The sequence below is a fragment of the Trachymyrmex septentrionalis genome, unplaced genomic scaffold (genome assembly GCF_001594115.1).
Source record: "Trachymyrmex septentrionalis isolate Tsep2-gDNA-1 unplaced genomic scaffold, Tsep1.0 scaffold112, whole genome shotgun sequence".
Taxonomy (NCBI): Eukaryota; Metazoa; Arthropoda; class Insecta; order Hymenoptera; family Formicidae; genus Trachymyrmex; species Trachymyrmex septentrionalis.
In genome coordinates this window covers 738,266-763,679 of record NW_017304248.1, presented here as the reverse complement: position 1 = coordinate 763,679, position 25,414 = coordinate 738,266, and the positions used below count along the sequence as shown (strand labels likewise).

The window sequence follows — 25,414 nt, the reverse complement described above, 5'->3', positions numbered from 1 at the left end:
TATGCGATGTATTTGCAGTATTAATAATGTTCAAAAAGTTACTGTTAGTTACAAAATTGTTAAGAATAAAAAGAAAAGTACTAGAGGATCAGAAAAGTACTAGAGAATTTTGATCATCCTCAAAAATATTAATCTACAATTAATAAATTTAGACGATTAAATATCAAAGAGATAACTAAAATTTGAAATAAAATAGTAACAAATATATAATATTGATTTTCAATTAATATTAATTCATATTAACAAAAATATTCGAGAATCGATTAAGTAGTTCGATACTCTATATATACTGATAAAACGAAAGATTTTTACTTGTAATAAAATGAAACTTTTACATATCAAGATATAAATTACAAGGAAAAATATTTCTTTATCCTAGTCTGAAATAATTAATTAATTCGACGGTACTGATTAATGAATCCCAAAGTTAGGCAAAGTTACGAACTTGCATTCTAAAACAACTATTTCGAACGCGAATTTCGTGTGATGATGTGGAGTAAGCAACCTTGATCTACGTCATGTGTCCGCAAAAATAAGAGCTACCCACTGCTGCGAAAGAGACCTTTCTCTCCTTTTTCTAGTAACGTTACACGTTATTCAACACGTCATAAATCTAAAACTAAATCGAAATCAGAAACAATATCAAATTGGTGTATCGTTGCTAATATATTCAGTATTCAAAATCAAATCGTTAAATAACGTCAAAGCGAATGTATTCGTGAAGTCAACAGGCAACTCTCACAGCTGTCTATCGCAACTTACTCTGGCCACAGTGTTCTATGATGATTTTAGTCACACACTCTACACAACGTGTGCATGTGCGCGAGTAAGCGCTTCCGCATCCGTTGGAAGTTTTTCCATCGTCCGATCAATGACCACGAAATCCAAAAGGCTCGTGAACCCGTGGAAAAGTGGGACGGTAGAGAAAAGGAAAAGAAAAGCGACGTCACTGTCCCTACGTCCATTGCATCCGTGAGATAAGAAGAAGACGTCGAAGAAGAAGACGAAGAAGAAGAAGAAGAGAGAGGGGCGTCTTTCGGGGTTTGACGGTAGTGACAATGCCAGTGCCTCGCGAGCTAGTTGGAGTTGAGGGCGACGACGGGATCGAGAAGTAAGAGAGGACGAGCTGTGTGCCAATCCTGGCCCCGGCCGATCGCGTAGTGTCTAGTGTGACGAGATGACGGGTACGCGGATGAGACCCGCGCTCGTCGTGGGCCTCCTCCTGAGCTTTCTAGCCGTTGCTTTACGAGGTCAGTAAAACCATCAGAAACCCCACGCGGATAAACCTTAGCATCTTGAAGATTGGATCGTACCTTGAGTTGGATCTCGCGAACATGAATTTATTCTCGTGCGGTCAGTGACTCTTCGTTAGATTTAAGTTCGATCGGTTGATCCTGTCGTAACCAATAGATTCAAAGTATCCAGCTTATTTGTCACTGAGTGTGTTGTATTTTGAATACTTGCTACTTGAATTTCTTTGCGATAAACTCAACTATGAACATTTCTTTATTAAATCTTGCCATCTCGATATCAAATATTAAGAGTTCTTCTTGATTGTGCCGTAACTAGATTGTTACAACTTGAACGTTCAAGCCAATCTTAAGCTGGTAGACTGGCTCCAAGATCGAAATTATGTGACCGAAGTTGCAGTAGCAAAGAAAAATGTGGGAAAGATAGCTCCTTCGAAACGTGCAATTGACATTGATCGTCGACGACAATGAAATTGAAATGTTGACGAAACTATGACGAATTGACTGACGAAGGTCAATGTTACGTAAAGATATCCGGTGCGCGTCATCAGTCCCTTATAGCTTTCTTGTTTCTCTACCTATATGTACTGATGATTCAGTCACAATTTAATATATCTCGCAGAATCTACTACTATTAAGAATCTTGTTGATCAATTCAATATTTTTTAAATATTTTTATCGAAAATAAGATTACATCTATATCTGTCTATCCCTTACATTTAATCAATTTTGATCATATTATTCTTTTTACATAATTTAAATCAATATACGATAAGTTTGAAAAATATTCGTCATAATTTTCTATTGATAATTAATAAAATAAGTGATTTTAAAATAATAACTAAACATTAACACAACTTTAAAAATAATAACTAAACATTAAATATATTTCAAATATATCCTATTTTGGAATAAAAATATTTCTTTTTTTACAATAACCGAAATTGTTGATGGCTGAAGAAGCACCTAACGCATCGTCTCAAAGTTCAAATAAAAGTCGTCGATTCAAGGATTTGTTATTTTAGGAATCGATGAGAGTTGGCTGTCATCAACCCGCACGATAATTACATAAGAAACCGCATAAATCTGTGTCAGCATCGTCCTAAGTTTCCAGAAACGAATTGTTTTAATTATGTGTTCCGACTATCATAAAACTCCTTAAAAATTTTTAATTCTTTTATAGCTTAAATATTATAACAAATCGCATAAATGCAAAATAAATTTATTCAAATCGATGTTTATGACAAATCAAACGCTTGCTTTCCACATAGCGTCACATAGTTCATTAAACGATTATAAATGAACTTTCGTTCGAGACAATGGATATTTTGAGGATTATGTTAAGAAGAGCAGTCTATCCACATTAAACTTTAGATTTGTATCAGATTTTCTGACAATTTATATTGCAAAAATTTCTTACAATTAAGTGCGACAAAAAGCTATACATATCGTAGACTATGGAACAAGATTCAGGATTCTATATTTACCCGGCGCAGCTGCGCTTGCCAAACGACAGCTGCCTGCGTGCATCTTCTCCTATCTCTCGTAACTCAAAATTCGCTCGTATTACTACATTATTCTGGAAACCGACAAGAGTTGAAAATTTTGCGATTGAAAAAATGATGGAATAATAGCGTACTGTTCGATAATAACTTAAAATGGAGTCGTAAAGAAAACTTAAGCTTAAAAATGGATCAAATCTTAAAAGATGAATTCAGAAGATGAATTTCAGTCTTAAGCCCTAAAACATGGTAGGAAATCACTATTTACTTTTATATTCAAATCGCGATGAGACATTAGTTCAAAGTGTGTATGTTGGAATCTCGAGAATATTATTCAATCAAGATATATAAAAGAAAAAAAGAATTGTATTATTTCTCACGTAACAATGTATGAAAATGACTTGACAATCCAATGAAAAAAAGCTAATAAAAAGGCTTTGATTAAAAGTAGGAAATGATTTCGTTTTTCAGCGAAGCTACAATTTGTGCCAAAAATTGCAGTATGTGATATAACAATGAGATATAGTGAGACACGTAAAGATATCCTACTAAACGAAACTTCTCGTGTTTACGATCACGTGAACTCGTAAATTGCAACAATTCTCTAACGTTTAAGATTCTCTACCGACAGCATAGCTCAAACAACTATCAAATAAAATTGGCAAGAGCCTTTTGCAACTTTGTCGATACCATTTTTATAGTCTTTATTTTATCGAATTAATTTCATCGCTTTTTAAAATACAAGTATAATAGGCAAATGAGAGTTAGGCGTTATTATAATTTAATTAGGCATAATTATAATACATATTTAGTTACATATAATAATATAATTGACAAACAAACAAACGTTTTGGCGCCTCCTCAAGCCATCTTCAATGTACAATCAAATTTTACTATTAAAGTCTCGACATCCTAATAAAAGATAAATTCAATCCAAGTTGACTAACTTTTTAAAATGTAATTGTCAGGTTATCTAATCAAGAAATTACAATTTTAATAAAAATACGTAGATAAATTTAATGATATTTATAAAGTTTATATCGTAATGGCTTGAAATTTATTCGGCATCATGAAAATTTCTATTTTTTTTTCCTAACAAAATCCAAGTTAGTATATCCGTTGATCAATGTTGATATCAATCAATCGATTGATAAGAATAATACAATGTCCTACTAAATAATGTCTGATCGACAGAAACGAGCACAGTCCAATCAACTCATCATTTTTCTTAAAAAGAGACGATAAAAATACGATTCGCCCGCCTAATATATAAATATTTTCGAGTGCTCGGCTCAAAGCCGCCTACCCGCCGCTAAACTTAGAAACCGGCCACGTCCCAGGTACCGTCTCGGAAAATGATATCGACATTTTCTTCAGAGTGGAAATTCCACCGTCTTCACATTTTGCAACGGTAGTACTTATTAAATTAGACCCCATCGCGAGTAAATTATACTATCGGTATTATAATACATTAAAAAAAAATCGATAAAAGCTTTTTCCTCGTAAACAGCTCTTTAACAAAATTTGAGATACAAATGTCTTAAGCAAGAATGCAGATTAACTCGAATAAGATGACACGAAAATTATGCTAATTATGTAATAAAAAATATTACATTGAATGCGTAAATCTAATTGTTAAACATATATATTAAATAAAATGTAAATCCAATTATTTTTTCTAGAATATTTAATTTCAAAATTATATTAAAAGACAAATAACATTTTAAAAAATATATAAAGAATTACCTATAGCAAAGAGTCCAAAATCTTTCAAGTAGTTAAAATTATCTATACAAAAGAACCTCTAGATCTCAGAACTCTGGAGAGAATATCTAGAAAGTCTCCGAGAATTATTACAGCTACAAATGAAATCGAATGATTGGAAAACATCATTTTAAATACAAAATTCTTTTTTATTTAGTGTACGCTTTTTTTATCTCACGGTTTTTCTCTTTATGTTTTCGCAATTCCATATATGGAAAAAAAATGTTTGGTTGAATTAACTGAAATTCTGGTGGAAAATAAATGATTCGCAGAATTCCAGGATTCCAGTTAATTCAACTAAACATTTTTCTTTGTGCATGAATCAAATTTTGCAAAAAACCTGTGCTAATCACTGCTAAAGAAATTCTCTTACTTTTCCCCAAATTTTAATCAATTTTCAACTACACCAAGTAAAAATATTTGCTAAAATTTAATTAAAAAATATAAAATACTCAAAAATACTTAAAAAATAATATGTAACAAAAATTTAATATATAACCAAAGAATAAAGGCATAAAAAATTTTTTCAATTTAATTTTTAAATTATATAACATTATATGTTTTTTGTTTTTTATTGTTGAATAAAATAAAAATATGTTGAATCCTACAAAAATTTGGAATGAGAAAAATCTAACTAGAATTTCTAAATACTTAAATAGAAATTTTGATAAGAGATTAAAATAAACAAGAACCAGCTAATTAATCATACGTATGTAAAATCTGTTTCTAAAAAAAAAGTGCACTTAATGCGGCAATGCAAACTTTCGTCAGACACGTCGGATGACAAGTCGCGCTAGGTGTTCCTGAACACCTGTCACCAGGCATGAACACGCGCACAGCTCGCTTGGCGGTCATCAGAGTGTGCGTAATGACTTTGACAGGTTCTTACGTCACCTGTGGGTCAGATATTTCGGGTTGGTGGTCGCGTGGCGTTAAACTCATCATCACCGAAGCCTGTGTTTCTCCGTGCAGGGAGTTATCTAATACCGCGCGCGATATCTTTTGGCACGGCCACCATTAACGCGCGCATCGAGAATTCTCCTAGCCAAAAATTTCTACTAGCCAGAGTACTCGGCAAAACGCTAACAATGTAAATATTTCGGCGACGTATGTAAGACTTCTGGCATGTCAACTTCGCTATTCGATATCGCGAAATTATCAGACAAGGTGAATTGTATTAAATATCATAATTATCTTTTATTAAAAAACACATGTGTCTAAATAAAGCATTTTCCAATCTTTTTCAATTCGCAGCACATTAAGTAACAAGCCAAATTTTTCGATGTACATCATTAGGTGCACACGCTTCAGTGCTGAGCATAAATCTTTTCTGCTATAATACGACATTTAGAAGTCGCTATAATGTGACATTTAGAAATAAAAAGTTGTAAAGTTTTTATTTTTAATATTTTAAAAGTGATTTTATTTAGAATGCAACGGATAATGATTTGTCGGATAATTAGATACCGGATCTTATCCAGTAAAGCCGAATAATCAGATAAGATAGATCAGATTTTTTACAGAAATTGCACAAAGAGATTGAAAAATCTCATAATTTTTTTACAATAAAGAGAATTTTTTTATATAAACCATTATATGCTATTAATACCATTATAGATTTAACATTTATTACAAAAGAAACAAATTAATTACCTAATAATGCAGAAATGCTCACATTTATTTAAAAAAATATAAAATACTCAAAAATACTTAAAAAATAATATGTAACAAAAATGTAATATATAACCAAAGAATATATAAAGGCATAAAAAATTATTTCAATTTAATTTTTAAATTATATAACATTATATGTTTTTTGTTTTTTATTGTTGAATAAAATAAAAACATGTTGAATCCCACAAAAATTTGGAATGAGAGAAATCTAACTAGAAATTCTAAATACTTAAATAGAAATTTTGATAAGAGATTAAAATAAATAATTATTAAACAGATTATTATTATAAATATTAGAAATAGTTAAGATTTATCATTGATAATGACTGAATAAATCTTTTGTTCTGTTTAAGGAATTAATTTTTCGTTATTTATCTAGCAGAACATATAAAATATAAGACAAATTTCTTTTTTAAACTCAGGCAAAAAATTAAATGTTGAAATAACGCTTTAGGAGTGCAATGCGAAGACGAGCAGGTACCATCCGAGGACCTTTGTCGACCGTACATCGAGAAGGCGCTCAAGGATCTCGGCACAGGTAATACTAGGTGATGACGAATACTCAGCTGGAACACAGCGATTTCTAGAATATTTCATTTGAAGGATCTTTGGAGCAGACCAGTGCAGAGGTCGGAACCGAGATCGATCAAGAGAACGATCTCGCAGATGATGAAGAAGCATCACCTACCAGCGAGGAAGTAAGCCTTACTCTATTCATATAATATAAATTAACCTTTTTGCGATGTACAGAATGTTCCAAAGAAATCTCTACTACTAAAAATTTATTTATTTAGGCCGGCGAGGCAGCAGACGATGTTTCGAAAGAAGAGACTGAAGACAAGGAGGGATCGGTAGAGGAAAGCGCTGAAGCGGCTGCTGACGAGAGTAAGGAAGCAACCGAAGAGCAAACTGACGCTAGAGAAGAAAAAGAACAGGAAATAGAAGAAGAACAAAGTGAAGAAGACGCGACTGATAAAAGTGTTGAAGAAGGTAGAATAGAATTAATAATCGTTGATGCTTTTTAAATAAATATTGACATTTCCGAATTTGTTAAAAATGCAAATATTTAAGACATAATAAAAGAAAATAACAATATTGTTCAGAAGAAGCAGAGAAAGCTGAGGAAGCGTCCACTGAGGCAACTGAAGACGAAGAAGAACAAACCGACTCCTCCGAAAAAGTGATAGAGAGCGAAGAAGCGAGAACTGAAGAAGATGAAAAGCTCGACGAAGAAAAATCTGACGAAGAAACAAAAGTAAAAGACGAAAAATTCGAGGAAGAAGAAGTAGACGACGAAGCAAAGTCCGAAGAAGAAAAGGAGGAAGTCGATGAATCGCAAGCTGAAGACGAAGAACAAAAGGAATCCAAAGAAGCCACTGAAGAAGTAGAAGTTGAGTCTAATGAAGAGGTAGAAACTCAACAAACATCCGCGGAAGTCAGTGAAGAAGTTGAACAAGAATCTGATAAAGAAGAAGTTGACGGTAAAACTGACGAGGCCGAATCGATCGAAGATCAGACGGTAAGCGATGAGGATGAGAAAAGTGATATAGACGAGAAGACTCAGGATGAAAGCGCTGAAGCTGAGAGTGAAGAAAAAGATGAAGAAAGTGCAGAAGATGCTAAAACAGCAAGTTCCGAAAGTGTAGAAGAAGAAACAAAATCAGAAGAAGCAGAGGCAAAATTTGCTGAAGAAGAAAAAGAGGAAGAGGATACGACAGCAAGTTCCGAAAGTGTAGAAGAAGAAACGAAATCAGAGGAAGAAGAAACGAAATCAGAGGAAGACGAAACGAAATCCGAAGAAGCTGAAACAAAATCCACGGAAGAGGAAGACACGAAGACTGAAGAGGAAGATGGAAAATCGGAGGAAGAGGACGCAGAATCCAAAGGAGAAGGAAATCAAGATGTAAAATTACGTAACAAACGAGAAATCGGTGAAGAAGGCGCTGAAGCAGATGGCGAATCTTCGGAAGAAGGTAAAAAAAATCTTGTAATTAATATTCGACCTTATGACAATTCATCCTCTTCATCTGCCAGGCTTATGATATAATTATATTAATAATGCTACATTCTATATTGTTGACACAAAAATATAGTTAATATAATTTACAATACAATTCTCGCTGTCAGTTGCCAGTGATGAAGAACAAGAACCAACTCCAGAGGAGGATCTGATTCAAGAAATCGAAATTCCGGAAAATCTTCGACCCAGAGAACACATTAACCAATTATTAAAATTGGACGAAGAAAATGAGGCAAAAGAGAGAGCTATACAAAGAGAAGCTGATATTATTCTTAGGGATTTGAAGAGACTTTATGATAACGCTATAAAGCCGTTAGAAACTATGTACAAATATAGAGACTTGAGTAATAGGCATTTCGGAGGTAAGCGATTATATGATTTTAAAATTAATTGTATTTTTTATCTTTTGATTCATTCAATTTCAAAATATGTATATATATATACATATATATATATATATGTATATATTAAGATAAAATAAATAATATACTCTTAACTTTAAGATTTCCAATATAATCTATTATTATTCTAATTTATTAGATCCCGAGATATTCTCCAAGCCACTAGTGCTATTTATGGGACCGTGGAGCGGCGGGAAATCATCCATCATTAATTATCTACTCGACATCGAATACAAGCCAATGTCATTGAGGACAGGTGGGTAATTAACTAAAAGAGGAATGTGATCTCTCTTTGTTACATTTTTTCTTTGGCTTTGCGCTGGTAAAGTAGTCAAGACTTAGTGATAGCTGGCATGCTAGGAGCATGAATATACAGAGAGTGTTTAGGTGGTTTGAGAAAGTGCTTAGAAGAGCATTGCAAATCGCCAAATGGAAAAAATGACACAGGAGCCGAGCCATCACCGGCCTACTTCAACATAATAATGCACGGCGAGGAGGAGGAGGTTCTTGATGGCACCCAGTTGGCCGCCGATTGGACTTTTTCGGGATTGCAGAAGTTCGGACAGGGTCTACTAGATCGTCTCAGAGGCCTACGACTTAATAATAACTTGCTAGAAAAGGTAAGCGATTGTAAAAGATTTTTATCCGTCTACAAATATTTATTGCATATCGAGAATGTACGTTGACAAATAATGTGGAATCAATCATATTGATCGATAAAAACTGAAAATTTGGAATTTTTCATTAGAATAAATATTTAGAACGTTTCATATTTGAAACTTTAACGATTGATTTTCAATCAAAATTATACAAAATAAAATTTGTGCTCTATTCTTTAATAAAATTAAGAAGTTCTGAGTTAAAGTTGTAACTAATTTTTAAATCATCTTATTTAAATTAATTACGCATGATTAAAAACGTATAATGAAAGGCTTTAATACGAATAATAAGTAAAAAAAAATTGTAATTGATATTCACAACTACAATCATTGATGTTATTCGAAGCATAATTTACGCGTGTTACATGATAAAACTATTATATAATAAAATTCTACATTAATTATCAAATATTATTAGGTGAACATTGTCGAGATTCCGGGTATTTTAGAAATTCGAAAGCAAGTTCAACGGTTATTTCCCTTTAATGATGCCTGTCAGTGGTTCATCGATCGAGCAGACATAATATTTTTGGTTTACGATCCCGCCAAGTTGGATGTTGGTCCCGAAACCGAAGCGATTCTTGACCAATTAAAAGGAAGAGAATATCAGGTGAGATGATAAAAATAATGAGATAAAGTTATTTGCCCCAAAAAGATTGTCCTAGAAAAACGCCTAATATAACATTACTTTCACACAGACCCGTATTATCCTTAACAAAGCCGACCAGGTAAAGCCCGAAGAACTCATGAGGGTGCAAGGCGCCTTAATCTGGAATATATCACCGCTCATGTCAAGTGCGGAGCCGCCAATAATGTATTCCACGTCGTTATGGTCATTACCCTACGAGGCTGGTGCGCCTATCAGGTTGTTGTACGCTCAAGAACGCGCATTCCTTCGCGACCTACGTTCCGCAATAAACAAGAGGGTTGAGCACAAGATAGCAAGCGCCAGAAGATTCGCCGTAAGTTCACATCAATTTTAAAAACTATGAAGCTGATTCAAATTCGGAATTCTTCGTTCTCATCCCTAATACTTAGAGTGTCGTACATAGCCGCTTCACCATGCAACTCGGCTAACTTGAGTGCGTTCATCAATCGATCTATGAAAAATTTCCGAATCTCAGACGAGTCCTTAAGGGTATATAATTTTGAAATTATATACATAGGATTTAAAATTAACGGGAAATAGTCAGGACAAAACTAAGCAATAACTTGCTAATTACACGCATATATTTAATCGTAGGATACAAATAAACACGGCAAGAAATATTAGCGATAATTATGGAAAAATTAACGGAGCCAATTGCAATTCGGAATTTTTCGTTCTCATTCCTACAAGACCTAGTACTGTTAGCGTGCTATTTGTACTTGTGTCATGTCACGACTGTTTTATTCTCTTATAATTATTCCGATCATCTATAAATACTTTTAATTGATCCTACAGTTGTTCTTATTTTTATTATAATTCTACAAAGCAAAAAATAGTGTCTTTCCTCGAGAAAATAATATAGAAATGAACAATAAGAAACTTATTAAAGAACTAAAAGATCAACTATTTTATTACTATACTTTAGAATAATTCTATTTTAGTAAAAAATTTATTTGATGCGTTCTATCTTTGGCAATTTCAGGTACGAGTACGTAATCACGCTAAGATGGTGGACTGTTACCTGACGACGTATTACAATCACAAGACATTCTTCGGCAACAAGCGGGAGATAAGCGACAAGATCATCGAAAATCCACAGGACTATCATATCTACGAAGGCCTCAGCACTCTCACGAATATATCGCGCTACGATCTACCAGATCCGGATGTCTACCGTGATTTCTTCCGACTAAATCCACTTTATGATTTCCCATTGCTGAGTTCTACATGCACGTATTTCCGCGGCTGTCCGATCAACAGGCTTGATGTATCCATCGCCTACGATCTACCCGAGTTGGTGGGCAACTATAAGAAGTCGGTAGAGGCGGTGTTGCACGAGAGCGAAGGTAACAGTCCACCGAGTTGAGTGCGTATTCGCGTTCCAGAACGGAGCTCTTGATACCATGTGAAATACGGACTGGCGATAAAGCGACGTTTACCTCCGCTAGACCGAGAAGAAACACTCAGCCTGTAGCCGAAATGCCTTGGTAGCTTAAAAATGCTCGATGATGGTGAACGAGCTGAAAAACGTGGTCCGATATTTGAGATGGTACCAAGGATTTTCTTCTTGAAACACAGGCAACTATAGATCGCGCTATCCTCGCAAGTTGTATTCGAGCTGTTCTAATGACAAAAAATCGATTTGTAAAAGAAGCTGACGGTCGCGAAAGCAACGGAAGCGGAAAGGCATGGAGTCTTGAAGTATAAAAATTGGAGGTACCATCACTTGAACGGGCGAATAACGCCATATAATTTCTAGATCCGAATAGTTTAACCTCGTCCTTCACAACATATGACACAATGTGAAAAAAACGTGAACATGCTGTGGAGTGTGATATCATGAGTTCAGTGGTCGAAACACTTCCTCGGTTGCAGAAGAAGAGCAAGTGTACTGCTTGTGTCTGGTAAAACAATGCTAGTGCTACCATTCCGATCCAAAAGCGGACAATGAGAGTTCCCTTTGAATTTATGTGTTCAGATATCATATCGATTCAGCGAAAATTCAAGGCTTCGGTGCAACAATAGTTTATCTTACTTTTCTAGGTATTTAAAAAAATTATCAACATTTACAGAATTTAATCAAAATTCAAGATAAATTTTAAGGGATGTAAAACCGGATCATAAAATTGCCGGATATTGGATAGAATGTGACACCGGATATTCAATATCAGGTCGAATATCCGATAGGACAATTATCCGACTAGATATCGGATATTTTCCGGATATCCAGTAAAATTTCTCTATTCTATTTTACAAAAAAAAAAAAGAAAGAAAAGCGAGGGAAATATAGCGATAATAACTTTCTTTATCTCACCAAAAAAGAAAAAGAGGAAAGATGAACTATGCAAGAAGTTCAACTGAAAAGAATAGAATTCTGCATCAATGACACAAACTTTAAATATAAAATTTCAACCGGATATATACTTCTCGATACTAATGGTATCTGGCTATCCAGCTGAATAATAAAAAAGGATCGGATAAGGCCGGATCCCAGATATCCCTAATTTTAAACCTAAAAATTTCTAATTTCAAAGAATAACATTATATCATAACTTTTTGACTTTTTTCAAAAAATTCAATTTTGACATTTTTATTCATATTTAATAATAATTTGAAAAAAGTTATTTTCAGAAATAGATATTGATATATTTATAAAATTATAATTTTATTTTAGATAATTATATCTCATAATTTTGCATAAGTTTCATCTAATTGTCTTATTATTAATTATTATAATTTTAATTTCCTAAAGTTCTTGAAAATGTAAACTAAGCTACTGTTGCACCTAATACTTAATTTCTCGCGACAAATCGGCGTCTGCTGATTATCTAAAAAAAAAAAAAAACAAAAAAAAACAAAAAAAAACAGACTCTCTAGAATCGATGTAATGTTGAGCAACAATCTCGTCCGCCAAATTCCTCTGTACCGGGGAAATTAAACTAATACCGAAATATTTCCATTGCGAAAAAGAGATAAGATGATCTCTTCTTGTGGCTTTTGTGGAATACCTCGTATAAGCTGATTTTGTGTTCTTATATTAAAATGTGTAATTAAATTCATTAAAGCTATACTGATCTCTCACGCATTGCTCAGTTAATGCGTGAGACGAATGGTGATGTTTGTTTTTGATCAAAAATGTAGGCTTCCTTCTAGTTGGCGCGTTAGATAGAATAAGTTCCTTTTATCTTTAAATACTGAATTTTAAAAAATTTTGGATATCAAAATTAAATTTTTTCCAAATTCTTAATTGCCTAACTCTGTTCAGAGTCACAAAGTTTTAATTAATTCTTCCAAGTCTTCAATTATTAAATTTTTGAATTCTAATGACTCTTAAGTCACAAAATTCAATGTATAAAATTAAATTTAAATAATTTTAATAATCTTTTTATATCTTTAAATCGTTTTTGTTGCTATCTGTTTCAAATATATTTCATTAATTTTGATTTTCTTTAACTTCTGAGAGAGAGAGAGAGAGAGAGAGAGAGAGAGAGAGAGAGAGAGAGAGAGAGAGTAATTGGATTTATAATATCATGACTAATCAAATGACATCAAGATAAATACAACAACGGTAAGCAAGCTTTTTGATTTACATGAAATAATGGTATAAATATAACGCGACTTAGCGTTTGAATAAATATATTGATATTATTATGACTATTACGTTGTTGCTATTGTCATCATTGTTATTCTACATTATACAAAGATTATATCAAGTAAATCTAATGTTACAGATACATGTATGTTATGAAGACTATCTATTTTTTAGAGTTAACATATTGGTATTATATATCAGTGCGCTGCTCGCCCTGATAAAGCGAACGGCAAGGTTCACGAAAAACATTGGCATTAACAATGGATAAAAATACAGCGATAACCCGCAAATCTTCTGGTATCTTTGAAAAATATTGCTCTCGTCACTAAAAAAGTTCTCTAAGAAATTTTATAGACTTATAAAATTTAAAAAAAAATTTTTACGTTTTATAAGTTGGCGAAACAAATAAGCAACAAATAAAAATATTAGTTAAAATTGATTCTGCTCACTTTGTTCCGTTAATTTATAAGATGTAACTTTTTTGTAGAATTTTTTAAACTCAATTATGATGTTTAAAAATAAAAAGAACTACTATTTCTTAATTTTTATTATCTTCTAGAGAGGCGCATGGCTCTATGTAAACGATCAATTAAAAGATTCAATCATGACCTTCATTCCATACGCCTCGATTTTATAAGAAGTTAATTAGAGAATGGAAATTGAGTTGTAACCTGATGTGCAGTATTTCCCATGCAGAACATAAAGCGATACTTACATTCGGTGTAGTCTCACGTAGCCATTCGTCTGCTTGTTCATCGAAATCCAGCTTACAGGCTAGTCTCAGATCGTTTGCCGCTTCCTCGAACATTCCAAGCAAATGATAAGCTCTTCCTCTAAATTTGTAAGCCGCTGCGCTATCTGGATTTAATTCTATAGCACGGTTGCAATCACGAATACAAGCATTCGGCTTGTCTAATATTAGGAAAACTTGACCGCGTTTAGCATATAATAAGGCTGCTTGAGGATTCAGTACAATAGCCTCTGTATAAAATTGTATAGCTGTTTCATAATCTTTCTCCACGAATGCAGAGACTGCTTCAGATCTTTTTGCTTGTGACTCTGCGATTTCCTCCTCATTGGGCTGTAAAGTCAAATTTCCCATTTTTTGAGGAGCATCTTCATCAGGTTCTAAAAAAGAAAGATATAAGCATATTATATTATTATAAATATTTATTATAAAAAACAATGTGTAAGAATATGTATACATAATTTGTAAAAGATAAAAACATAAGACAAACCGATTACGCCAGTCATATCCAATTCTAAGTCGCTCTCTTCACTCTTTTCACTCTCTTTACTCTCTTCACTCTCAGATGTCGATTCAAATTGTGGTTGTTCAGGTTTGTTCTCAAATTCTGTTTTGGTATCTGAGGAATCATTTGCTTTAGCTTCTGGTACCTTACCACCATAATGTTCTATTAAATCCTTAATACAGGACAGTTTTGGATCATGAAGAAGAGATGCATCACTCATGCATTGCTGAGTAAACAATTTTAGCTGTTGTGTGACCTTATCACTAAACACAGGCACCTCCATGTTATCTGCAAACATGTCGATTTACCAAATCATATCAAATGCTCCGTTTGTAAATTCAAGTAGCCTAACCAAAGGTTACTCTTGCGTAATAAACCATCTATTGATGTTGTAGCGCAAAAATATAAAAATATATGTATCTTTAGGCATTCAAAAAACATCTATCTATGATATCTAATTCGAAAAACACGCGACTCACGTTCTGCCTTATAATGCCGGAATAATTAAGAATTGTGAATGCAAATCAGATGAACTCACCACTGATTATGAACGAATGATCTTCCGAAATAATCTTTCCGAAGTAATTCGTGAACTATTGTGTATATTATATTATTTATGTTTTACCTCCGGATCAGTTTGTTCAAGTGCACAACAAATACTGCATGCACAACGCAACGTCCCGTAATCGCATTCAAAACCGGATATGGAATTACGAAGAACGCAATACGTTACAACGTTGTCACAGTATATACAGTAGCGCAACTCTCTGTCGGCATCTTTGGTATTAGTGTTAGCCAAAATGGAGCGCGCATGCGTGAAATAAATAAGTTACCTAGCATTGCCATGGTTACCAACTAAACTTCTTTCTCTTTTCATCCTTTTTTTACTCTTATTTAAATAGAGAGAGAACAATAAAAAAAAGGAGGGAAAAAACGAAGCAACTTCCTTATTTTACGCATGCGTACTCCATTTTGGCTAAGACTAATACTCTTTCCACCATGCTACTTACTATTAGCGCGAGTTCTGATTGGCCACTGTTTATCCATTCTCTGCTTTTCCGTTAAGATGTAAACGCGCCCTAAGTTGGACTGAAAATGGCGGAACCAATCAGAAAAGAGAACACTATCCGCTTTCACTTTCTCTTCGTTAAAAAATGGCTAACCAAGCAAATCAATACGATTGGTTGTTTCTTATAGATCTAACCAATCACATCACTCGGCGAGCAGGCTAGCCGTTTTATTCAATTCAAACGTTGCCATTGGGTGCATCCAGAACGACAACCGCTCACTAATAAGTGCCCAGTAAGCTCTGTTATGTTGATTGGTCTATATTTTAGAATCTAATGGAATATGCCAATCGGATGAAAGTGCTCATTGAGCGCTTCGTGAGCGGTTAACGTTCTGGCTGCATCCATTGTCCGTTTAGAGCGCATGCGCTTGACGGCGCCATTGCAGTGATACGCATCGAGTTGAATTGTCGAATAGAGTCCGCCGTCTAGTGTATCGCGATATCTCTGCGACGCCCGTTTGCTCCGAACCGAAGTCCGAAGTACCGAACTACTCCGAAGTGTGTGACTCGAGTCTCGAGCCAGCGCGAAATCGCCATTTTATGTGTTTGGCACTGTCACAGCCGTCAGAGCCGTGAGAGGACGAGGGTGACACACACACACACACACACACACACGAGTGCGTGCGTGCGTGCGGTGCGTGCGGTGCGTGCATGCGTGCGGTGCGGTGCGGTGCGGTGCGGTGATCGTGCGGTGCTCGTGCGGTGCGATCCGAGATACACTCCGTGATACACTCGAAGGCTAAGAAGAGTACCAAGTCCGTCCGTTCGGAGCTGGAGTTGGAGTGCTGCGATTCACAGCGTCGTTAACATGTTGCCCGAACAACGGCCGGACCTGGACGCATATAAGTAACGACGGCGGCGGCCATCGGCCATCGGCGAAGAGCTCAATTGAGCGAGCGGGGTGTCGGTCGCCGTCGCGGTGCGAGAGGCACACACGACACGACGCTGCCCATCGAGATGGTGTAGCGTAGCGCGCGCGCGCGAGGCGGGCCCCTGCGTGAGCGCGAGAGAAAGAGTCTGTTTTTCCTCATCCTCATCGTCGTCGCCGTCGCCCTTGTCCTCGCCGTCGTCCTCCTCGTCCTCCTCTTCGTTCTCCTCTTTGTCATATCAGTCATAGTACTCGTACTAATACTCTTCTCGAGAATACAGTGCATTTGCGCTAAGCGACTCATCTCTCCCGCTCTTTACTCCCCTTTATATCCTCCAACTCTGTCGTCCTCCTCGGTGCCGACGATCGTCTTGACGATCACTGTGCCATCGTCATCGCCGTTATTAACATCGTTGTCGTCGCCACCGCCGCCGCCGCCGCCGCCGTCGTCGTCGTCGCCGCCGCCGTCGTCGCCGCCGTCGTCGTCGTCGTCGTCGTCGTCGTCGTCGTCGTCGTCGTCGTCGTCGTCGTCGGCGGACGTCGTGAAATATTCGACGTCATCGAGATCACGGATCCCACCGATTATCCTGGATTACACGCGACACGACGTCTCCTGGCCATCAGTTACGATGACTACGGTGCGCGCTGTACCCTCGGATAAGGTAAGCCTCTCTCCATCTATCATTCACTTTCCTGTCTCCTATATTTTTTTTCTGCTACTTGTTTATTTGTCGCTCTATTATTCTAAACTCGAATGTTTCCCTTTCCCTAAAATAGCAGTAAACGCTTCATCATATCGGGGGGAGGGGGGGGGATGCATCCATCTATCCTCTATCAACTTGTAACACGTCTACCGCACCCTCCCGGCGCCCTATCGTCTCGTCCTCACGAAGGACAGCCTCGCCTCCTTCTGCCTCTCCTACACGCCTCCCCCGCAACCACCACCTCTTCCTTCTCCTACTTCTGCATTTCCTCCTGCTCGCCTTCCACCCTTCCTCCTCCTCCTCCTCCTTCTCCCCCACACCTCCCTTCGCATACTCCCGAGTAGAGCCTTTTGCGCCATGACGTCGGGAAGCTGTGAGATATACGTCGAACGTGACACTACGCGCATCTGCCGCTCCGCGACAATTTTGCGGTCGGCAGGATTTTCGGAATAAACGATGAATAAACTCTCACTGCATGCGAGAGAATATAATTCATGCCAAACGACCCCTGCTAATCTTTGTTATCGCTGATGATGACTTGAAGTAAGCCGTTCGGTTTTATCTATCGCGGTGTTATTGTAAATATGTAATTTACAATAAGTTGCTTTGTTACTGCGCACCAATTACCGCGCCGTTTCTTTTATATCTGTCCGTTTATGTAGTTGTTTTAATCTCGAGAGTCCACTAAAGTTATGAATTTTTGTCAAACGATACATTTCCTCCGTGCGTGCGCGAGCAATTGCGGTTGGAAAATGAAAAATGAAAGAATAAGGTAAAGAGCCAGGATGAGGGAAGAGAATTAAGATCGCGTATCGTTTTCCGGAATTAATTAAATGAACATTGATTTCAACAAGAAAACTGATTGTTTTCCAACTTGTGTTAAATAATTCGGACTCGTGCATTTTAACGCTCTTTGCCTTGACACTCTAGAACGATTAAAGACGCTTCGCTGATGATGAAAAAAAAAGAAGAGAAAGAGAAGGGAAACGAGATAAGATGCGAAAATATGAAATGTCACGCTTAACTTACTTCCAAGCCAGACGAGATATTGACTGCTCCAATTTAGAAATATCGAATCAATGCTTCCCTTGTCTGTTTATCTCCATTGTCGGCGCAGGCTGCATGTGTTTTGACAAGCTAGTTAGTAATGTTATTGTCATTGTATATGAATTTATTTCACGTATAAGAGAGAGAGAGAGAGAGAGAGAGGGAGAAAAATTTTCCGTTCTTATTTCACTGATCTCCATTGAATGGAAAACTCTTGAATTGGGCGGCACCACTTAGCGCTAAATGCATCATTAGATCCCATGGACCTCTCGGTGTCTTTAATGCACGCTCCGTTTCGTGATGAAACACGTTCGAAGCTACACTTGTCATTATATTCTCCTCCTCCTTCCCCCACTTTGTCTCTCTTTTGCTCTTTCACTCGTGTATCATCGTGCATTTAACGCGTGTGCTTAACTATGATCTGAGTCTCATTTTTATGTCACGCTACTCGTCGTGCTCGTTATTCTCACATAATGACACGTTACTTAACGCTGGATATGAAACACGAAATATCGCTAAATGCAAAAAAAAAGAAAAAAAAGAACGAATGCCGGAATTCTGAATTTTCATTTCTCAGCATTGGAAAGAGAACATATTCTCTCATCGTATGTTGTCGTCATTATTATATGAGTGCCTGATTTTTTTATGATAAACCAAAACGGAAAAAAACGGAGATATTATTGCTGTATTTGAACAGTGATGTTAACGCTGAGGAAATTTTATAAACTTAACGATTTGAAATAGTACACCTTGCTGTATTTCTATCAGTTAACATGCGTGTCACATTTTAAAGCACTAATAGAAATACACAAATTTCACAATTCTGAGAAAATTTAAATTAGTAAGATTTACATATTTGCCATTGGAAAAAAATGCTCGTTTACTTGCATTAAACGAGTTCGAGGTATTTTTTGCAAAAAAAAAGAACATAAAAACATAATGAACGTCTTTTTGCATCGAGATGTTTGTATCTTGATATATGAGAAAAAAAGGCTATCAATTTGCGCGGAAAATAACGGCTGACTTTAACCTTAAATTAATTTAAATTTATCTACTCCGGCTTTTATATCTTATTATATAATAAAATATTTATCTTTTATCTATATTATTATTATTATCATATTAATAAAAATAATTTCCGTAAATTCGAAATATAATTAAACTTTGATCTTTTTGCAAGATTAATTGTTATATGTAATGCATGACAATTTTTGTTGCATAAAGCGTGAAATTGGTAAGAATATGGCATGAGATCTGCATATTTTATATGTTTAAAGTCTGTAAATGGGATTCTCAATAATATTAAAAAAAAAAAGCTCACGAATAAAAAATTATTACTATTATTTTCTAAATTTTCAATTCTTACCAATATATCGCATATTTATTATGAACGAATTCGATCGCAGTCCTGTCAATCGCTTATCACATCGCTACTTTTCCCTTCCTTTCGTTCGCATCGAGTTTTTCCGCGGAAAATTGCGAGGCGCGATTACGTCGTGGCATCGAAAGGAAAGTTGGGGCCGGATTTCACTCTATTATCATACTTTTAGAAATTAATATTTTCATTTTGCGTTAGCCTTCTCATTACGAACTTGAGACACCAGGCAACAGTGCTCCTTCGCGCATCAACTTTACTTCTCATCGTGTTCGCGTGTGGGTCGATGACTTCTTAATGTAATATTCAGGAATTAAAGGCTTTACTCTTCTTACAATTAGATATCTGGATATAATTAAAGTGTCGGGTGGATCTTTCATAAAACTTAAAATTCATCTCTGGTTTGACTTCGTATAATAATAATGTCGCATTTATGTCCTCAAGCTTGTAAATCTAAATGTCCATCTAATGTTAGAACTATATTGTTAAATATTACATACATTTCATTACAAATCGAATCTCTATTTTGAAATTTTGCATTAAAATAGAAATTAATAGAATTTAATTATTCTATTTCTTTGCAATGTTTAATTATTTAATTTAAAAAAATCTCTTAATATACAACTATAAAATGAACTTTATATTGTAATATTTTATATAATTTTCAAGTCCAATTTCTTTTTGGTGCCATTTAATAATACATATTTGTTTTTAAATTATTTAATATATATTGTAAAATATAATATAAAATATGATCCTAGTAAATTGTTTATTATTGCGTATATACAATATACATATATAAAGTTTGGCAAAACAGCAAGAAAGGAAAGTTTCAATGCAGTCCAGTTCCAGTCTTTTAGTTCCAATGCAGCAACAAAAAACAAATCCACATCTAATAACTAATAACTTTTAATTAAAGGAGCTTGTTTTGTGAAATTGAACATGTATATACCTATATTTATATGCCTAAAATCTATCTTCTAAATAAATTTCATTAACTTGTCGTTATTTTTATAGTTAGTACTTGAGGTAAACTTATACAAAATATCATAAAGTCTTATTTCCTGATAATATATTCGTGTTGTTAATATTTAACATTTGACAAGATAAATCATATCTTTTTATTTATAGCATATATTGTAAATTATCTTCCCATTAAAATCTTTTGGGGAAAAAAGAATGAAATAGTATATCTACATATTCAACGAAAAATGTAAAATTCAATCGAAAGATTGACAAAATTTAAATCCATTGTGTTATTCTATTAATTATATCACTCGTTCTTTTCCTTCGTATGTCACACAAATAAATAATAAAATCGTCAGAACAATGTTTTGATCCATCAAGTTATGATTGTAACACGCGGTGATAAAACTTATCAATCACGTGTTAGAAAGAATATTCCGTACTCTCCGTTCTCATCCATATCGAATTAAGCAAGCTTCGGGCGATTATTTCACGAGCCAGTTTCGACGTGCGTCGAAAGATCATCTCCTTTCCTTTCAGCGTTTCACGGCTGTTTCATTTTTGTGTTTCGTCTATCGGGTTTATATACCGTTGCGTTGTACGGCGCGTATCATCGTGCGCAATTATACGCGCCGCGTGCAACAAAGGAGCGTAGCGAGTACGCGCGAGTAACCTCCTTACGCGTTTGACTCTTAAGCCGGGATAACTCGAAAAGTGCTTAATTAAAAAATATACAGTCCTTGCAAGTTGCTGCATGTTGCGTTTCTCCATTCCTTTCAATTGGCAAACCAAAAAGATGTATGTAATAGATAAACGTGTACAAATTAGATTCTCATGGACCTAGAAATTTCTTTGATGGTTTAATCCGCCGATAAACATGTATTTACCGTATAATCTAATCGTGAGTTTCAAGAGACTTGCACAACCAGCTGTGCACGCTGAGCCAAACACCTGTACAATAAATTCTCGTAGCAATTATCGCGTATTATCATTTTTGGAATAAAGTCTTAGCTCGTTATAGAATTGTGCAGAAAATATTACGGTAAACTATAAAGTTATACCTTTGATTTAAGGAATAAGCTTGAATAAGCTTTCTATTAATCCTCCAGTAACAATGTTGTACTTTAAACAATGTTGTGCTTTTCACAATTGATTCTTTGATTGAGAATTCTGACATAGATAAATTTAAATCTGCATTGAGAGAAATGAGTTTGTTACGTAGGAACAAAAAGACGACTAGTTAAACAAGCCCGCACCAATTATATGAAAAATTGAGTCCCGGATAAATCGATTGATTTTCGCGTATGTGGCAACTTAAAATATGGTAAACAATCAATATTATATATATGGCTTAAATAGACAGTTTTTCAGCTATGATGTATCAAAAATGTAAAACTTGTGCTTACAGAGCACCTTTGCTGTACCGCAGCTCAAGAACTGTTCATTGTTTGAATGATATGTATGTATGTTAACATTTTTTGTTGATTACATTTTAAGCTACAATATGAAAGCCAACTCATTTCACCGAGACTCAATTTTCCATATAATTAGTACAAGGTCCTTTTTTATCATCTTTTTATTATATCTTTCAAAAGTATGAGATTATTAAGATCTATTCTAATTTTAATATTTTAAGGACTAATATTATTTCCGCGAGAAAAAAATCGATTATCTTTTTTTTCTTTTTTTCAAATATATCGTTCCAAGTATGTACTCCTTTTGCCGACGTATGAAGATCGGTGCTTTGCATCTTACAGATGCACGGTTTCTTCAGCTTATGTTTTCCCACTTTGCCAAGTATCGTGCGTTATTACTTTCGTAGGAAGTTGATGCAATGACGGCGCGATATTACTCTTGGGAGGATATTTAACATTGCAAATTAAAAGGCCAGGCAATTCAAGTTTCGAGAATGCATAAATAAGTAAATAGCGAGATCTCTTCACATCTTTCCGCACTTTCTTATACACTTCCTACATTTAAATGGAAACAAATGTGTACTCGGCTAATGTAATTATATTTCATTACAATAATAATTCGGTGCTTAAACGGAGAAAGAGAACGGAAAAATTGTAGGAAAGTGTAGAAAGCGGGGCTAGAAAAGAGCAAGATGTCCATTTTCTCAACTTCAATTTAATTTAACTCTTTTATCGGCGTGAAAAATATTCAATTATGAAAATAACATTCTGTTGACATGAATAAATTTCGCCGAGGAGCAAAATCAATTGTAAATTTATCGAAGGAACAGAGTTTTTTTTCTCCCAATAACGATGAATAGTAATCACTTTGTATAATTCATATAAGCAATTATGCTGCATTTGAAATATAAGAAGAAAATAGATTTTCTTATTTCGTTAAAAATAGATCGACTTTAATAGATCTACCTTTTAAAAAACGCACCATTTCGACAATGCGGCATCCGGTAACGTATGTGAAATGCAACGGATCGTTCGCGTGATATTTGCGATGCCAACGTCGAGTCGGCGCTTTTTATCCGGAAGGGAAAAAAAAAGCGTGCGCATGAGTCACGTCCGGTCAGAAATCTTTTCGCGCAAATTTTATTATTCAAGGCGAACGCGTGCGCAATGTATATCGGCTTTTGTTCGCGGCCAAGGCTAATATCGGTCGGCATGATCATGCAAAGGAAAAAAGCAAACGAGACGTGGGCATTGTAGTCTCTCTATTTCCGTGCGGTGACTTGCGCCAATTTTTATATGCATTCTCATGTCTCTTATCACAGTTATAATATTCGAATAACGTCTCGTAATTATGATTTACACTTTATTTTTTGGATATTTTACATACCTTTCTGGTGGGACCAACAATAGGAGAAAACACATTGTCGAAAATAGATATTTTATATTCTATACCGCTAGTAAAATTTTGCAAGATTTTAATTAAAAATTATTATTGAACTCTCTTTTAATCTCAATTTTATTAGACGTGAAACTTGAGAACAATTTTTGTATTTTAAATTGTGACTTTTTTTTTTAAAGATGAATTAACACGGGATGTCCCAAAATTGACGATAAATATTTTAAAGATTCTTTGTAATATTTTAAAATTATTTATAAGAGGAAAAGAGTTTAATACAAAAATGTTGAGGCTACATGATAGTTATTAAATGGAAAGAGTTGAAAAATTACAAGGTTAGAATTTTTCACTCATTTAGAGATGGCAAGATGTGGAGGTGCTTCCCCGAACTTTATGCTTTTATGACAATAACAAAATTCAGCACTTTTACACTAAGTATTCTGTCATCCATAAATGCGTGAAAAATTTTAGCCCTGTCATTCGTAATTTTATAATTCTTTCAATTTGGAAACTATATAATATATAATATAGTTTATATAATATAGTCTCGATATTTCCGTCAATTTTGGGACACACTGTACGTAAAAAGTAAAATTTATCATATTTATTTCTAACTGTGTGCTTATAATATTGTATAACATTCAGCCATGCGTATCCAATTACATTTCTATATGGATTGAGGACGCAGCCTGAATATTTTAGTGTTAATTTAATATACATTTCCTAGTTACCATCTGAATCGAGAACATATTGCATTGAGTTTATCTTATATATTGTGAATTCTGGAAAGGGGTCTTCGTCTACTTTGCCAAAGACTTTTGTTTAAAAACATAATTTATTGGAAAATGTATTTTAATGCGACAGAAGTTATTTAAAATTACATCACATGCATATATAAAAATATTATGACGCCAGGAGACCGATCACAAAAATCCGAGCGAAAGCTAATTTTACATTATGTGTCATCAAGTTAACATCTTACATTTTTTCTTAAAATGACTTTATTAATATACTTGTAATCAATATGCTAGTGACCTCAACCACACAAAACCTATATAAACCTGATATTTGACTCACTTTAAGAAAAAAAATTTGGTAAATATTCACTTTAAGGGAGGCTTCTCAGATGACTTTGACCTTGGCACATGTTGTCAAGGTCATGATCTTGAGTTACCTCCAATAGGTTTTAATTGTCGCTCGTTATTTGTTAAAAGGTTTAATTAACAAAAAAAGATTTTAAAAAAACATCTTCTTTCTGCCATATACAATATTCAGGACTATTTCACACGCTTCTCTGCTTACGTAATGACTTTCCACACAAAATGAGGTCCATCCCATTTGCCTAGGAATGTTCAACTTTCCATGCGAAACAAGGAATCTATCTGCATGACAGTCGTTAACGTTTCTAGGCAGATATATGTATAAATAAAATATATTTACAGTTGACAACGTAAATAGTTATACATACTCTCTAAATTTTTTACAGTGGAATTTCCACTCTAATCCTGGAGTCACCAGTTCACTCTATGTGGAGAAAGTATTCACTTTAATAGAGTGAATTCTTTCACACTAAGAAAAATTTCACTCTTATTTTTAAAGTGAAATTGTTAATCCTCTAAATTTCACTCCAACTTAAAGTGCAGAAATCTCACCAAATCACCTAACACCTTCTTAATTCTTGTTCTCGTACAATTGTCATTTATAATTGCCAATTATGGCAATTAATTATTAACTGTGTTTAGTTGTTTTGAGTGAAGTTATGAACAACGTCGTGTTTGGCAAACTCGGGAATAAATTTTTTCAGAGGTTA

At 34.8% G+C, this 25,414-nt stretch overlaps 3 protein-coding genes across 7 annotated transcripts in view; 2 read left to right on the top strand and 1 right to left on the bottom strand.

Annotated features, from left to right (window-relative positions):
• LOC108752441 (putative protein FAM10A4) overlaps positions 1-15,539 on the bottom strand; it is a 20,390-nt gene extending 4,851 nt beyond the window's left edge. The window contains exons 1-3 of one of the 2 annotated variants that reach the window (XM_018493267.1): positions 15,303-15,539; positions 14,750-15,052; positions 14,227-14,639 (exon numbers count right to left, since the gene is read on the bottom strand). In XM_018493267.1, the coding sequence (XP_018348769.1) occupies positions 14,227-14,639; positions 14,750-15,047 (711 nt within the window). In that variant the 5' untranslated portion in view covers positions 15,048-15,052; positions 15,303-15,539. Of the gene's footprint in view, positions 1-14,226; positions 14,640-14,749; positions 15,063-15,302 lie in introns of those variants that run through there. The other variant, XM_018493257.1, reaches the window with a different exon arrangement.
• On the top strand, positions 1,074-11,302 carry LOC108752424 (sarcalumenin). Of its 3 annotated transcripts, XM_018493237.1 has the most exons (12): positions 1,074-1,250; positions 6,645-6,728; positions 6,794-6,888; positions 6,985-7,180; positions 7,294-7,911; positions 7,945-8,163; positions 8,318-8,572; positions 8,751-8,867; positions 8,999-9,231; positions 9,689-9,880; positions 9,969-10,232; positions 10,902-11,302. In XM_018493237.1, the coding sequence occupies exons 1-12, from the start codon at positions 1,178-1,180 to the stop codon at positions 11,283-11,285; spliced, it is 2,730 nt and encodes a 909-aa protein (XP_018348739.1). In that variant the 5' UTR covers positions 1,074-1,177; the 3' UTR covers positions 11,286-11,302. The 3 variants fall into 3 exon arrangements, with proteins under 3 accessions (XP_018348739.1, XP_018348748.1, XP_018348731.1); XM_018493246.1 differs by having other exon boundaries at positions 7,294-8,163; positions 9,059-9,231; XM_018493229.1 differs by having other exon boundaries at positions 7,294-8,163.
• A 1,272-nt stretch (positions 15,540-16,811) lies between the features above and the next one.
• The window catches only part of LOC108752856 (ubiquitin-like protein 3), a 42,072-nt gene continuing 33,469 nt past the window's right edge, over positions 16,812-25,414 (top strand). Inside the window, exon 1 of one of the 2 annotated variants that reach the window (XM_018494026.1) lies at positions 16,812-17,363. In XM_018494026.1, the coding sequence (XP_018349528.1) occupies positions 17,331-17,363 (33 nt within the window). In that variant the 5' untranslated portion in view covers positions 16,812-17,330. The remainder of the gene's footprint in view (positions 17,364-25,414) is intronic. The other variant, XM_018494018.1, reaches the window with a different exon arrangement.